The sequence below is a fragment of the Alexandromys fortis genome, unplaced genomic scaffold (assembly GCF_014885135.2).
Source record: "Alexandromys fortis isolate MF-2015 unplaced genomic scaffold, M_Fortis_MF-2015_v1.1 scaffold_23, whole genome shotgun sequence".
Classification (NCBI taxonomy): Eukaryota; Metazoa; Chordata; class Mammalia; order Rodentia; family Cricetidae; genus Alexandromys; species Alexandromys fortis.
Window position 1 is genome coordinate 14,072,938 of NW_026067907.1, and position 15,420 is coordinate 14,088,357.

At 42.4% G+C, this 15,420-nt stretch overlaps 1 protein-coding gene across 2 annotated transcripts in view; it reads left to right on the top strand.

The window, feature by feature from the left end:
- Window positions 1-1,032: 1,032 nt before the first annotated feature.
- Chd1 (chromodomain helicase DNA binding protein 1) overlaps window positions 1,033-15,420 on the top strand; it is a 67,671-nt gene continuing 53,283 nt past the window's right edge. Inside the window, exons 1-2 of one of the 2 annotated variants that reach the window (XM_050135702.1) lie at window positions 1,033-1,180; window positions 2,853-3,054. In XM_050135702.1, coding sequence (XP_049991659.1) covers window positions 3,002-3,054 — 53 coding nt within the window. In that variant the 5' untranslated portion in view covers window positions 1,033-1,180; window positions 2,853-3,001. The remainder of the gene's footprint in view (window positions 1,181-2,852; window positions 3,055-15,420) is intronic. The other variant, XM_050135704.1, reaches the window with a different exon arrangement.

The window sequence follows — 15,420 nt, forward strand, 5'->3', positions numbered from 1 at the left end:
ACTTTGAAGGCGATTATCCGGAGGCCAACCTGGGCTACATAATAAGACGCTCTTTTAAAACCAAAAAAGCGTAATAAAAACAAAATTAAAAACCATACACAGATTGCTACATCACCACGCTTGAAGAGATCCTGTTTCCAACACACTGAGGCCCGCGGATACAGTAAATGACAGAAACTGTCAACTAAGGTGCAGCACCTTCGACCCAGACAGTTACCAACGCCCCTCCGGTGGCCTTTCTTGTTCCAGTTCGGCGCGACACCCTTCCCCACTCGCCCTCCAGGGAGGGCCCTGGCCAGGCACGGTTGTAAAAGTTCTTTTATGAACCAGGCACGGGCCGCCCACACACGAATCAAGCAGCGTCACGGGATGTCAACAGCCAGCAACTCTTATTTTTCTCTTTCACTAGCGCCCCGCCCGGGAAGAGACTTAGCCCCAGGTCGCCCCGGCGAGCAACACAGCGGGAGGCGACAAGGTTGCCCAAGAGCTGGGTTCCCAGGCTGCCCGGGTGACGCAGCAGCTCAGGCCGGACCCGGGGCGCACGGCGCGCGCTGCCGTGCGGTGACGGGAGCGCCCACCTCCGGGAGCCCCGCGCGACGGCGGAGGGCAGCGTGGGTCCCAGAGCCGCCGGCTGCACCCCAGCTCGGGCACAGCGGCTTCCCCGGAGGGGCGCGCGCCGCCGCCCGGCCCCGCCCCTTCCCGGCCGGCCCCGCCCCTCCCGGCCCCGCCCCTCGCTCGCGCGTCGGCGGTGAGGCCGGGCGTGCGCGCCGCCGCCGCCGCCGCCGCGCGCCGGGAAGGGGGGAGTGAGCCCAGGCGGTGACGTCGCTCGGGAGGCGGAGGCGACGGCGACCTCGGCGGCGCCGCGCGGCGGAGACGGTTGCGCTTGCTCGCGGTCTCGGCGTCATGGCGGCTGCCGGCGGCCGATAAGCGGCGGGGCGGGAGCGCGGACGGAGGAGGCGCCCTCGGTACTTCCCGCTCGGCCTCGGCGCCCGGAGATGAACTGATCGTGGGACCCGCTCCGCCGCCACCCCCCGCGCGTCTCCGCCCGCGGCCTCCCTTCCCCCCCTCCGCCGTCGGCGGCGCGGGTCCCGCGGCCTGGGCGTCCAGGATCGCGGGCCCCGCGCGGGGCATCCTCCACCCGAGGCGCCGGCCCGCGCCACCCTCCGCCCCAAGCCGGCCGGTAAGAATGGGTCGGGGAGGCCGGGGAGGCCGTGAACCGGCAGGCCCCCTGTGAGGCCCGGCGCGGCTCCGGGGGCGTGGGAGAGCGGCCCGGCGCATCCTCGGTGGGCCTTGGCGGCGCTGCCCGGCGCGCGGCGGGGACCAGCACGTGGGAGCGCGAGGGGGAGGGGGCGGCGGCCGGGCGAGCCCGGGAGGGCGCGCGGAGGGCTCCGGGGAGGCGGGAAGGAGGCCGCGGCGCCCGGCTGCGGGGAGAGAAGGTGCTGCGGCCCCGCGCGGCGCCGCCCGGCAAACTTAGCCGGATCCCGGCAACTGCCGGGCCGGGAGGGAGGGAGGCTGCAGAGCCTAGGCGACTTTGGGGGGACTCTCATTGTTGAGCGTCCGGAGGGAGTCCGGGCACCCGGAGCAGAACTTCAGGCTCTCGCTGCTGAGGCGGAGAAAGGAGGTGAGGCTGGAAAGGAAGTCCAGCGGACGGGGAAAGCCATCTTGAGGGGCGAGAGGAAGGTGAAAGGGAAAGAGAGCCCAGGCGAGTGAACTTTTGAGCGCAGACTTTCCGGAGAGAAAGGAGGTGGAGGACTTGGACACGGTTTCGTAGTAAAGCTCTTTCACCGGGGCTGGTATTAATAGCTAACGTTAAGAACTGCTGCTGTCGAGTACTGTGGTTTTTAGATAACCTGTCCTCACGGAGGTGTGCGGAACTGCGCTCTGCAGGTTCGAAATCCTGATTCACCGGGTGCAGAGCCGGCCCCGACTGAGGTGGCAGCAGTTCGCTTGACCCCTCTGTCCTGTGGAGTGGAAATAATCAGAGTTAAGTCTCTGCCGGAGTCGGAGGACAACTCTGCCTTTCCGTGTGTGTCTTGGTACTTTCTGGCTTGGGGAAGGATCTGACGTCTCCTTCCCCCGCTTCTTCCTCTCCCTCCCCTGCCAGAGATCTCCTTTGTTTATTCGTGGTTCGCTTGTAGGTGACTATAGTGCTGTGGTGAAATCTTGAGGGGTGGAAATAGTGTATCTTGGTGTCCCCCTCCCCCCAATCGCGTGCCTCGAAAAGAAGATACAGTGTATATTCTTTGTATTAGCCTTTTATGATTTTGAAGGCGTCTTAAGTATCACATTGGATAATTTTTTTTCATTTTACTCTGATTAAAAACCTCAATTTTGACGTTTGCCTTTTTGCTAAGATCATGATAACTTTTACGACACTCTTTTCCATATGGGGATTTAAAAACTTGCCTTTGCTGGAATATGAAGTTCTTGGTAATAGGAATTAGAGCTTCATTAACGTAACCTTTATCTTCACCTCGTTTTTTTGGCGAACTTACCAAATTAAAAAAACCCAGCATGTTCCACTCTTTGCTTGTCTGTATATCTTACATGGAACCACTTTGTTTTAGTATCTATATAAGTAGTGCTACACAGTAGCAATTAGCCTTGGGAAGTTTGTTGCCCAACAAATCTTTAAATTCCTTCTGTCAAAACAGCACTAGCAGTGGCAGGCTAAGTTCTAGCAAGCAATTAAGAATGTCTTTAATAGATGGTCAGTTATTGCGAGTAAAAGGCTTCCTTACACACCTTCATTGCCACCTCTAGTTGAACGGCCTAGGCACATTTCTCTGAATTCTAAATCGGGTATATTTTCCTACAGCATATATTCTTAATTGCTAATATATTTTCCCCAGGTTACTCAGAGAGGAGTCCTAGGAAGCCTGTGAATGTTGAAGAAAATTCACCTTTGAAATTTTGATATTCGAGGAAGTTGACTTTTGTATTCATCTTTTATTAAAGTGGGAAGATTTGTGTTGAATTTTAAAACTACCTGATATCTACAATGAATGGACACAGTGATGAAGAAAGTGTTAGAAACGGCAGTGGAGAATCAAGGTGAGCAAGTTCTTTACATCAGCTGGGCCATTGAGGACTGGAAGTGGGTTTGCGTGTGTGTGTGTGTGTGTGTGTGTGTGTGTGTGTGTGAAGAAAGAGAGGGAGACGACAACTGTACAAGACTTTGATCAGTTTAAATCTATTGGAGGTTTATATTGAGTTAATTGAAGCTGAAATAGTAAAGAAATATTAATTGATTTGACTGTTAATAAACTGTCCAAATAAAAGTGGCAGGGTTTCTACACTTTTTCTGGAATTTCATGTTTTACACCTGTGTTATCCAGTGTAGTAGCTGTAGCCACACTATTTAGGTTACAAAATGCCCAAAATTCTGAGTCACTCCAGACATTTCAAGTGTAAATGATGTATGCATGTGTCCACTATATTGGACAGCATTAATAGGAAACATTTCTTTTATTGCAGAAAACTTTTAGACAAAATTGATGTGAATTTAACCTTTTTTATTTGTATATTGGAGTTTTAGAGTTTGTAACTCAGACCATATTATTTCTTAGAAATAAAGTTTATAGGAATTAAATGTTAAGTCATTTTTATGTGTAAGACAATCTCTTTGTGTTCTCTCTTCTTTTTAAAGGCAGGGTCTTATAACTCATTTGGCCTCAACAAGGTTTCCCATTCTTTTACCAAATGAAGCACTGGGATTATAGGCATATATCACACCTGGTCCAATTCCTTTAAATTCTTTTGACCCTCTACGTTTTTAGTAGTCTCCACATTACTGTCATATCCATATATTTATATATTCTTACTGTAGAACTCAGCACAGTAGATGCTGGAGTCTGACAGTACAGTTAATCCCAATTCTTTTAGTTACTCAATGTGAGCTGAGGTAAATTACTCTGTTCTGATTTTTGTTCTTTTAAAATGGGACTCACACTAATATTTACTAAAAATTAAAACTTATGTGAGATGCTGTATGTCAGCTTACCATGGTTTCTGGTGCACTGGACATTAAGGATTTGTGTGTCACCCGTCAGCACTGTGTTTTGTGTCCTGCAGGGCACTGACGTGGTTACGGTGATAAAGAAATGTACGGGACAAGAATAAGACAAACAGTTATGGAAGAAACACTGTAGTTAAAACAAGTATAAATTTTTAAGTTAAAAACTTGTGTTGAACTGGGCAGTCGTGGCACACACTTTTAATCCCAGTACTCGGGAGGCAGAGACGGTCTGATCTCTGATTTCAAGACCAACCTGGTCTGGTCGATAGAGTGATTTCTAGGACAGTTAAGACTTCACAGAGAAACCCTGTTTTGAAAAACAAAACAAAACAGTTTAAAAAAGAAAAGAAAAAAAAAAAACCTGGGTTGAGTGTGGGTGAGATGGTTTTGTAGACACTTGCTGCCAAGCTTGCTGACTTGAATTTGATCCCTGGGACCCACATAATGGGAAGAGAGAATGGTTCTCTCAAGTTGTCCTCTTGGCTCTCTAATGCCCATATATAAATAAGTAAACATGTAAAACAAGCAAAACAAAATCAACCAAAAAACAAAAACCCAAAACCTGAATTGATAACATCTTTGCATGTAATTGTTGTTTCAGAATTTTTCCAAATGTAACATGAGAAAGATTGGATGAATTCTATTAAAGTTGTAGGGACCAGTGTGGTGGCACACACCTTTGATCCCACCACAGGAGACAGAAGCGGTTGACTCAGAGTTCAAGGTCATCCTGATCTTAAGGGAGTTCCAGAACAGTCTGGACTACATAGACCCTGCCTCAAGAAAAAAAGGTGGTAGTAAAGGTGCACATGGTAGGGTTCATAGAATCAGTGGAATTGAAGTTAGATTAGAGGGTTTGTGTGAGTGTGCGGCACGTGTGAGGGGGGAGAGATTTTTATTTTGAAATAATTTGACTGTGTAGCCCTAGTTCACCTGATTCTTACTATGTAGACCAGGCTAGTTGTGAATTCACCGAGGTCTTTGGCTTCCCTAGTGCCATGTCAGATTAGTGTATGTCAGATTAGAGTATGTCAGATTAGAGGGTATTAATGGCTCAATTTTGAGTCATAACTCTGTAGATACATTGTAGTAAGTGGATAGAAGAGTTACTTTGTTTGTGGTCTCATTTATTAGTAGCAAAGAAATGGTTAATAAGTAGCTCTATGTGGAGTAAACATAGGAACCAGGCTATCCACATAATAGGAAGTCAGGCTCTTGACTGCTTATCTGCTTGCTTAGCCGGTGATCACCTGCTGGAGCAGTCTCAATAGTTAGCCTATTCCAGGTGTTTGCTACCATATCTAAAGCTAGGAGAAGTAATAGAGCCAATTTGATAGTACAGTGAAAAACAAGCAAAAACACAAGAGCCTTGAAATTATTTAGCTGTTTTCTTTCCAACTGGACCAAAGGCTGCACACCTATAATCCTAGGAAGGGAGGTGGAGACAAGAGGATTAGGTGTACGCAGTTATATTTTTTTCACAATTTATACTCATTTTAAGCGATTACAAAACGTATTTCTCTAGTTGTGAGTCAGTAATTCTGCTATACAGACCTTGGCTCTTCTGAGGAGCATCACTATTGAGGTTCTGACTTTACATGTGCTTTGGGGTTTACAAGAAATAGGAGGGGTTAGCTTTTCTTTACCTTGCCTTTCTCGTGCTGTTTTGCCTTTTACTTTCTCTGCACCCTTTGTCATTGATACTTCCTACCCTTTCTCCAAATGCTTTCACTGTAACGCAGTACAAAGAAAAGGGTTTGTGCTCCCATATATAAGGAGGTAAACTCTACAGATAGGATTTTCTTGGAAAAAAGAACCAAAAGATATCACAAGTGAAAATAGTAATTTAGGTTCACCTTTGAATTTAGTACACATTGTATATATAGTGAAGCAAATTTGTGTTGGCTAAGAAATGTAAAATGTGTTTTGCTACAGAATTTCATTTTTATGTTAAGGAAGCTTCTGAAATGAGGTTGCCATTTGATATTTTGGTTTGGATTTAACTTTTTACAGAAAAAGAAATGTGAAGGCTAAAGGGGTTGATTCCTCCGTATAGATCAAGGCTCTAACTATTGATGAAAAGAAAGAATTCTCGAGAAGTAGTTCTTTTGGCTATGGTATAACTGATAGTTTTGACACCTTTTTGCTTAGATATGTGGGTTGTGACTGAGGGGGAGAGTGGACACAGGCTCCTACCCCTAATCAAGGAGCTATCTGTAATTGATATACCTCATGGCAAAGGAAAAACGAGTTTTTGCCAATAGAATCTCACTTGGTGTATTAACTATATTTTTGAGTAGGCCTCATTACCAGAAGTAGTTACCAATACAAAGTTAACTCAGTGGTAGTTTTGTAGACTTTTATTGCATTTTGCTTTGTTTGGGCATTTTTTTCCCTTATTGATCTTTTGCTTGTATATTATGACTTTTTTGTTCTTGTAGGACTTTTTTGTGTGTTTCTTTTTAGAGGGGGAATGGAGCTGGGTGGGTGGGGAGGATCTGGAAGGAAGTGGGAAAGCTGTATCAGGATAGATTGCGTGAAGATAATATTTTCCATGGCATATACATTATGATTCCAGCACTTAGGAGGCAAAGGCAGATCTCACTGCTCAAGACCAGCCTGGTCTATACAGTGAGTGCCAGGCCAGACCGGGTTAAAAAAAAGAAGTAAATAAAAGCAAAATGGCCATGTGTTTGAGTTTCTAGAGGATGCACTTGTGTGATAGTTTCATGTGACTGAAGCCACCCGTGCGCTCTGAACAGAAGGCTGGGAGTTCACCTGTGTGGATTTGGGTTGCCATCAGTTTCTTCAAGCCCTGCTTAAACATTTTAATAGATTCCATTCACTCATTGTTTTTGTAGCCTTGGACACTAAGTCCAAGGTCTCACATGTTAAATAAATGTTCTAGCCCCCTACCCCCAAGCCACATCTGAACCTCACAGATTTTCATCCTAAGGTTGTTTTGAAGAATGATTTAGTCAGTTTAAGGCCAAACATTTGAAATATGTGATCATATTTTGCTTTTTTTTTTTGATAATTGAAAATTGTTTGTTAGTTTCAACTTTTAATAAGTTTGTCACGTGGGTTACAAGATACTTCAGTCTCTAAGAGCAGTGGTGTTTTCAACCTTCCAATGCTATGACCCTTTGACATAGTTCCTCATACTGTGATGACTCCCTGACCAGACAATTATTTTCCTTTCTGCTTCATAACTTTAATTTTGCTTCTATTATGAATTGTGATGTAAGTATCTGGTATGTGACCGCTGTGAAATTGTTGTTTGACCCCACAGGGGTCATGACTCAGAGGTTGAAGGCCACTGCTCTGAATATATATTACGCTCTTGAATACTTCTTGAAGATTGGGAGATGTTGGTAATGTGCTTTAATAGTCTGACCTAGTCTGTAGTTGTTATGGAATTGAGTTGACTTGAGTCGTAGAATGAAATCTTTTGTGTGTGTCTGTGCACACAGTGTCCAAGGCCACAGATAGAACCTAGAACCCTGTGTGTACTGGGCAACTTTTCTATACTGAGCTAAACCCCCAACCTTACTTTTAAACAATGTAAAGTGCTCTTAACCACTGAACCATTTCTTTTTTTTCTTTTCTTTTTTTTTTTTTAAAGACTTATTTATTTATTATGTATACACCATTCCTTCAATGTATGCTTACATGCCAGAAGAGGGCACCAGATCTCATTATAGATGGCTGTGAGCCACCATGTGGTTGCTGGGAATTGAACTCAGGACCTCTGTAAGAGCAGTCAGTGCTCTTAACCTCTGAGCCATCTCTCCAGCCCCTAGCCTCTTGTTTTAAAATGTCTTCAGAATGAAAGTCAAAAAACACTGAACCATTTCTTGACCCTAGTGCACATGTTTTAAAATTTCTCCACCCTAGTGCACATGTTTTAAATATATGCATAAACTTCGTTTACATAGAGGAGCCCTATGTAATGTACTAAGCTTCCTTGTTTCATAGAAAATACTCTTAACTTTTTAGTAGTGGTAGGTAGAGAAATAGGATCAGAGGAAGTCTGATGAATGAAAACCAACTTTCTTGGTAATTGCTCTGAACTCTGATCATCATCATATATATTTTCTTTTTAACGGATATAATGTATATAATATATATTATACCAATTTTCTTAATTGGCATACACACACAAACATCAAAAATTAAAAAGAAAATTTCCAGTTTACAAGTAGGATCTACCAAAGTATAATTTCTTTTGGTCCCATGTAGCTCAGTTGCAGAAAGCTTATATAGAATGCAGTCTGAGATTTGATTCCCAGCACTCAGGAGAGGTAGAGCCTTGAGAAGGCACAGAAGAGCCAACGCTGAAGTTTCCCCCCTTTCTTCATTGTTGGAAGTCTAACCCAGGGCTTTATACAGTGTTCTGAGTTCGAGGCCAGCCTGGTCCACAGAGAAACTCTGTCTTGAAAAACAGAACAATAAAAAAACAACAAAAAATTGTTTCTTTTATTAAATTTGAATGTTTTTAAAAAGGCATTGTAAAAATATGGTGTTTCTTGTTCTTTACACTCACTTTTTAAAAAGTCAATTCAGAAAAATCAATTCAGGTTTGTGAGTTAATGAAAACTGTGAAGTAATACTAAGAAGTACTTTGAGGGGTCTGGAGAGTTAATTTAGTGGTTAAGAGCTTTTCTGGAGGACCCCGGTTCAATTCCTAGCACCCACATAGCATCTCACAACTATCTATAGCTCCAGTTCCAGGGGATCTGACACCCTAACACCAGTGTACATAAAATAAAATTAAATAAATTATGTATATATAAATAAATATAAATATAAATTATATATGTATATATATTAGAGAGGCACTTTCAGGAACATAAGAGACTGGGAAATGATAAAGCTGGAATGACCAGAAATCACTAGTTAAGAAAGCTGGCTGTGACAATTTCTTGTGACTCTTAAATTCCTTTTAATCCACATCTTTGTTGTGTTGTACTTTCTTTATCTTTATTTATTTTTTGTATCCTATATGTGCTGCTGAAGCTAAGATGCCTCTTTGGAAAGCTCAGTATACTTTGCACTAGCAGCTTTAATTCAGCAATAGGCTGTTCTCTCTCTGAGTAGAATTAACCAAGCTACAATTTTCATAGAGTTCCTGAGGTTGTAGTAAATATAGCTTACTATAATTAGCATTGCAGTTTCTAACTAGTGAGTTTGAAGAGAAAATGTGATTTCTGAGTGCAATACTCTTCCGTGTCAAGGAGAGTTAGCCGCGGGCAGTGAAGCTAGGACCTGACCTCTGCTTCTGTGCTTAACCTGATCCTGTCTGTTGTAGTTCTGTGTTTAAAAATAAATGTTTCCTTTGGAAAGAGATGGTTGAAAGATTATTTTTTCTTTAACTTTTTTTTATTTTTTTGGTGTATGTGACAAGGTGTTGTTGCCCAGGCTGGCTTTTTTTTTTGTTTGTTTTTTTGTTTTTGTTTTTGTTTTTCGAGACAGGGTTTCTCTGTGGTTTTGGAGACCCAGGCTGGCTTTGAACTTGCTGTTACAACGTGTTTTAAAATAATAAATGGACTTTAGAAAACCTTTTAGAGGCAATGATGGATTAGTTTGTTTGTATATGCAGTAGTTGAGCAGGTATTCATGGGCCACATAGTCGTGCAGATGAGGTGACCCGAGAATGATGCAGTGAGCTATGTAGAAAATTTCCACTGAACTTTTTTTTAAATGTAAGATTGATGTATTTTGGAAAGAAAGAACAAGTAATACATTTAGTGAAGAAATGAAGGTTTTTACAAAGATTATTTCTTCCCAGTAAAAAAGTGCTATTTTCTAATAAGGAAAATATATTGGACTTTTTAGTTTTGGAGTCTTTACCCTGAGATTTATACCTTGTTACACTGTTTTGTGTGACTTAGTTTGAATGAGGGAATGGGAAAAAAGGAAACTAGTCTAAACATTATTTTAATGTAAATGTATTATGATTTAACCTGCACAAAATATTGTGGGAGGCTGAAGGAGAGCAGTGACTTATATCTGGGGCAGAAAAGATGGGATACTATTGTATAGTCTTTGAAGAGGAAGCATTTGCAGAAACGGAAAAGTATAAAGATAAAAATAGGTACCCATCCCGGCGGGCCCCCCCCCCCCCCCGCCCCCTTTCTGAGACTGGGTCTTAGAACTTGCTGTCTTGATACTTGCTTTGTAGACCACCAGGCTGGCCTCTGACTCACTGAGGTCTGCTGTTTCTGCCTCCCAGAGAGCTCTTACTCTCTCTCTCTGTTACGTTTGTCCTGGCTTCCTGCTTCTCCCTGCTCTAGTTCATGTCTCAGGAATTTTAGCTGATTTGTTAGACTTGCACAAGGTTTTTGTTCCTTGTAGAAACCCTTGCTCAGTAATTGTTAGTTGAGGAGGTAAACAAGTGAGATCAAATTAATAATTGTACAAAACCTTTTAAATGTCTGCATTCTATGAACTGCAGTGTATTAGAGACCACCCAAGCCCAGGGCCTCAAATACAAATCTTTTCACTGTCAGGAGGGTGTGTGCTACCCTTGGATGTTATGGGTTCCGTTAGCATGGATACCTGCTCTTCCGTTTGTCCTGGCTGGTGGGGAAGAGAAGAAATTAGGGTGATGGTGCAGACCCTACATACGTGACTTGTTTCTGCCATCTCCTGCATGCTGTAGTCTGTTCAGATGGCCACCACTAGCTAAAGACACAATGGATTCCTTTCTTGTCCTTTTCTTTTTCTTTTCTTTTGCATGGAATTGAGATTTAAGTAGTGCTAGAAGGCTGGAAGCAAGAATTTAGCACACTCTTCTTCCTGTGGACTAGTAAACAGTTTCTTGATGTGTACAAGTATGGCTACTTATCAGGCATATGATTCTTTCTGTAATTCTTAGAATGATTGCCCTTTACCATGTGTCTAATAGCATGCAGTGAACCTAAATATTACCCTTTTTTCTTTTGAAAGAAAAGAAACCTATAAGAACAACAACAAAAAACAAACCCTTTGTTTTTGATACTTAATCTTTTTCGATTCAGGGTCACCTGGTTTTGTGATCTCTGCAGCCTCTGAATTTTGAAACTGCATGGCTGCAGGAAAACCGTATGTGCGAAGGCCAACAGTAGATAAATGACATATTAGTTGTTTAATAAAATTCAAATAAGAAACTATTGAATTAAGACTTTGACTGGTGGTCTAATACAGTGCTTAAATAGGAGCAGTGGCCACACCGTTGCTGCTGTTGGGGACTCTTGCACACCCCTTTCCCACTCTCCTCTGCTGCTGTTGGGGACTCTCGTCATGCCCCCTTCCCACTGTCACACTCACTGTGATCTTTTTGGCATTTTTAAGTGAGGTGCCTGCTTATTCGTTTCCGGCCACCTGGTAGCTCAGACCCTAAATAATCACACAGAAATATATTATTTTAAACACTGCTTGGTCCATTAGCTCTAGCTTCTTATTATCACCAGGTGGCTGTGACTTACCTGGTAAAGTTCCCAACATCTGTCTCCAGGGCAGGGTGGGGCTGCTACATGGCTTCTCTCTGACTCCACCTGCTTTCTCCCAGCATTCAGTTTAGTTTTCGCTGCCTAGCAAAGTTCTACCCTGCTATAGATCCAAAGTAGTCCTTTAATAATCAACGGTATTCACAGCATACAGAGGGAAATCCCACATCCCCAGAGTTTCTTATGATCAGGTTTCTTTTTCTGTTTGTTGATGTGTTGGAAATCTAATAGCTGTTATTGTTATTCCCCGACACCAGGATTTTCTTCTCTCTGTGTGTAGCTTTGGCTGTCCTGAACTCACTCTGTAGACCAAGCTGGCCTTGAACTCATCACAGAATTCTGTCTGCCTCTGCCTCCACCAGTCAGTGCTAACGTTGAGGTAATTCATTATTTTTCATGTGCTAAAGATGAATCTTAAATTCTTTATTTCAGAGGACTGATTTGAATGGAAAGTATAGAGAAAGGGTTATCATTCTGCCATGGTGGACTGAACTCATGTGAATGTTGACTCTTGGTTACTCCCCTTAAATATGTGAAAATAAAATAGACCAATGTTATATAACTGAACTTGAAAGAACTTAGATGTGCTGGAAACACAGGGGAATGCAAAGCCAGAGCCTGAAGGAGAGTGCTCTGAGCAAACCTGGTAGCCTGTAGGATATTTGGAGGGTCACAGAGCTGTAGAATAGGACTGGGTTGGGTTTAGAACTGAGAATCTTACTGTACAAGAATCAAAGAAAATAATTTTCTCCTTAAAGAAACAGGAAGGATTGTCTCCTATGAAAAAGGTGTATGAAAACTTGTGTGTGCCTTCAAGATTTTGTGTTGTTATTGTTGTAGAGGTATAGTATTAGCAGCGTGTTAATTCATAAAATATCCCTAGTCTGGTAGGTAGGGTGCTTAAAAGTAGGACTGTATTTGCTAAGCCAGCACTGTCCTGGTATGTTAGTCGTGTGGGGGTGCAGGGTGAAGTACAGGCTGGAGCAGTAGCTTTCTAGGCGGAAGGGTCGACTGGCTAAGAGGTGGGGAAAAAGGCATGCAGATCAAGAGTGGAAGGAAGGTAGGTTTTAAAATTGCAAAGCAGAGAGAGAATGAGTTTAGATTCAGTGGGATAAATAGGGCAACAAAGCTCGCATTTTAGACTTTTTAGACAAGCAGTAAACATAAGCCTTTCACACCTTCAAGTGTGGGATGGATCCCAGGCACCCGCAGTATAGAACTGGAGTGGAATGGCCATCTTGATGCAGGGTAGAATTTGAAAACCATTTCTTTCAGGCAATTCATAGATGCAGAATCATAAAATTTTACTTATTGAATTCATGAGGATTTAATCAGGGAATATAGCTGCACAGAACTCTTTGAAAAAGTTAATATTAAATTAAAATGATTTTAGTGTCTTTGTTAATAGAATGTTAATCTTTTTCTTAGTGCTCAAGCTGACAGTGTTGACTGTTTCAGTGTTCTAGGGGATGCTGGAAGAGAATTGGTCTTTGATGGGAATGTTGAGCATCTTACTCTTCTGCTCTGGCTACAAACTTTAATATTTTATTTAAGATTTACTTTGACTTTTACTTCTGAAAAACCATACTACTTTTTACACAGTGAGATTTACTTTTAATTGACATAAAATAATAAATCTTTTCTCACATTTTCATACATTGTTTTTGTTGACCACACCTTGCTTCTGCTACCATTCCTATAATACAATCCCCATTCTGTTATCATGTCACATGTCACTGTTACACTCTCCCCACTCCCACGATTGCTCTTCTAGGCCTGCGTCTACTCCTGTACCTACCTACGCACATTTGCACATACAAAAATTAAAATATGTGGTATTTGTCCTTTTGTGTCTGTTATTTGACAGTATAATTTCCAGTTCCACCCATTTTCCTGCAGATATTATTCTGTATGTATGCTCCACATTGCCTTATTCATCTGTGAGTTAATTAACACTCATTAGACTACTTCCATTCCCTACATAGTGAGTATAGTGCACCAATGCTTGGATGTACAGGCACCTGCAGATGAGAGCAGAGGAGTGGGTAGCCACATTGAAAGAAAGGCATAAAACCCCGCATAGTGAGCCTCTTTTCATTGCGTCACCTGCACTGGGCAGCCTCCTGGGAAGAGCAGCCCCACATTTCTGTTGTGACTTTGTGCTGTGGTGTCTGTCTGTCTCCCTGTCTGTAATTTGGAAATAGGTTACGAGAATCTTGCCTCCTGCACATTAACTTAGTATACCCTTTCTAAGAACAAGGTATTTTTTGACCTAAACCCCATGAGTCAGCATGCTCAGGACATTTCCGTTTCTGTTCCATTTTGGTCATTCACCCCAGTCGTTAGTATGCAGACTAAGGTCACATACAATGGGCTGTGTATCTTTGATCTCTTTTAGTCTGGAACAGCTGTTTGTTAAATTGTCTTTGAGTACTACACATCAGTCACTTAATATAGTATATATTTCAGTTTGTATTTGTTTGATGTGCACTTTTAATTAAGTTCAAGTTATGCATCCTTCAAATGATAGTCCGTCTGCCCCTGTAGTGTAAAGTGTATCATTATCACTATGTTGTGTAGTTACCTTATTGTGCAGTTGGCCACCAGAAATCCTCCCCATCCTGGCACAGTCTTTATTCCACTGAAGAACAATTCAGTGTGCTACTTTGGACTTTGATGCCAAAGTTCAATGCTTGTAAGCATGCGCCATGACTCGAGCAGGAAGAGGACTCTGTTAGATAGAGCCTCTGCCCTATATTCCATCACCCATCCACTGTTTTCATTATGGAGACAGTATGTTAGGTCTCAAGTTGTCACCAAGGATGTCACTCAACTTCTGATCTCCTACCTCCCCCACCTCCTTAGTATTTACGGGCAGGCTTCACTTGCCCAGTTTTATTACTGTCATCAAACTCAGGGCTCTTATATGTTAGGGAAGCCCATTTTATGCTGTGTGCTTTAGTGAAGATAAGCACCCCAAAGAGTAGCAATCTAAGACCTTTCCTATTGTTGTTTTTTCTTGTGAAGAATAAATTTAACAGTACTTTTTATTAAGCATTCTTAATTGCTTTACCAAACCTGGCCATGTCTAGATCAGCTGTTATAAACATGTGGACATAGCACAGGAAGCTGCTTATCTGCTTACATAGCCACCTCAAGGTAGAAGTTCTTTGGATGGTAAAAACTTTGTGCCATTTCAGTCTCTCTGGCTCTGCCATATGGGTCAGTAAAGTTACTTGAATTAATGATTTTTCTTATCTGGTGAGTTAATAGAGAAATAAAATGGTCAGGAAAAAATTTTCTCTAATGGAATTGCTAAGTTTGTCTCAAGTAAGTGATATCTGGGGGTCTCGGAACTGTATGTTTTGGGGAGGGAAATAATGGTGGGAAGGGTGGGGATGGAGAGAAGAGAGCAGTTCTGTGGGAGCCTCACAGCTGTGAGGCTGACTGGAGGCAGAGCTCTGCTTTGTGTTTTTATGAAATAAAATTCTGCTACATTTTCTAAAGCAGCAGATATATTTGTTAATTTTAGCATGCTTTTAATTTGTAGAATAAAAATCCTTTCTGGAAACTTATTACTCTATTTTATAAGTCTATTAGGTCCTTCTGGAGAAATAGTTTTAATATAGTCTGTCAATAAGTTGTGCCATCTGGTGGTATTTTTGAAAATTACAGAAGGCAGGAAGCTAGCGCCTTCTACCTCAGCCTCCCAAGTGCTAGAATTTCAGGTTTGCATTACACATTGACAGAAATAATCTTGAAAAGAAGTAGAAACCAGAAATGAGTTTATCTTCTAGCTACTGTAGTAAGCATTCCCAACACATTTATTAACTTCTTTATATAGTTCCTAACTTAAACTGTTAGGGCTAGTCTGTCTGTCTGTCGGTCTGTCTCTCTCTCTAGTCATTTATT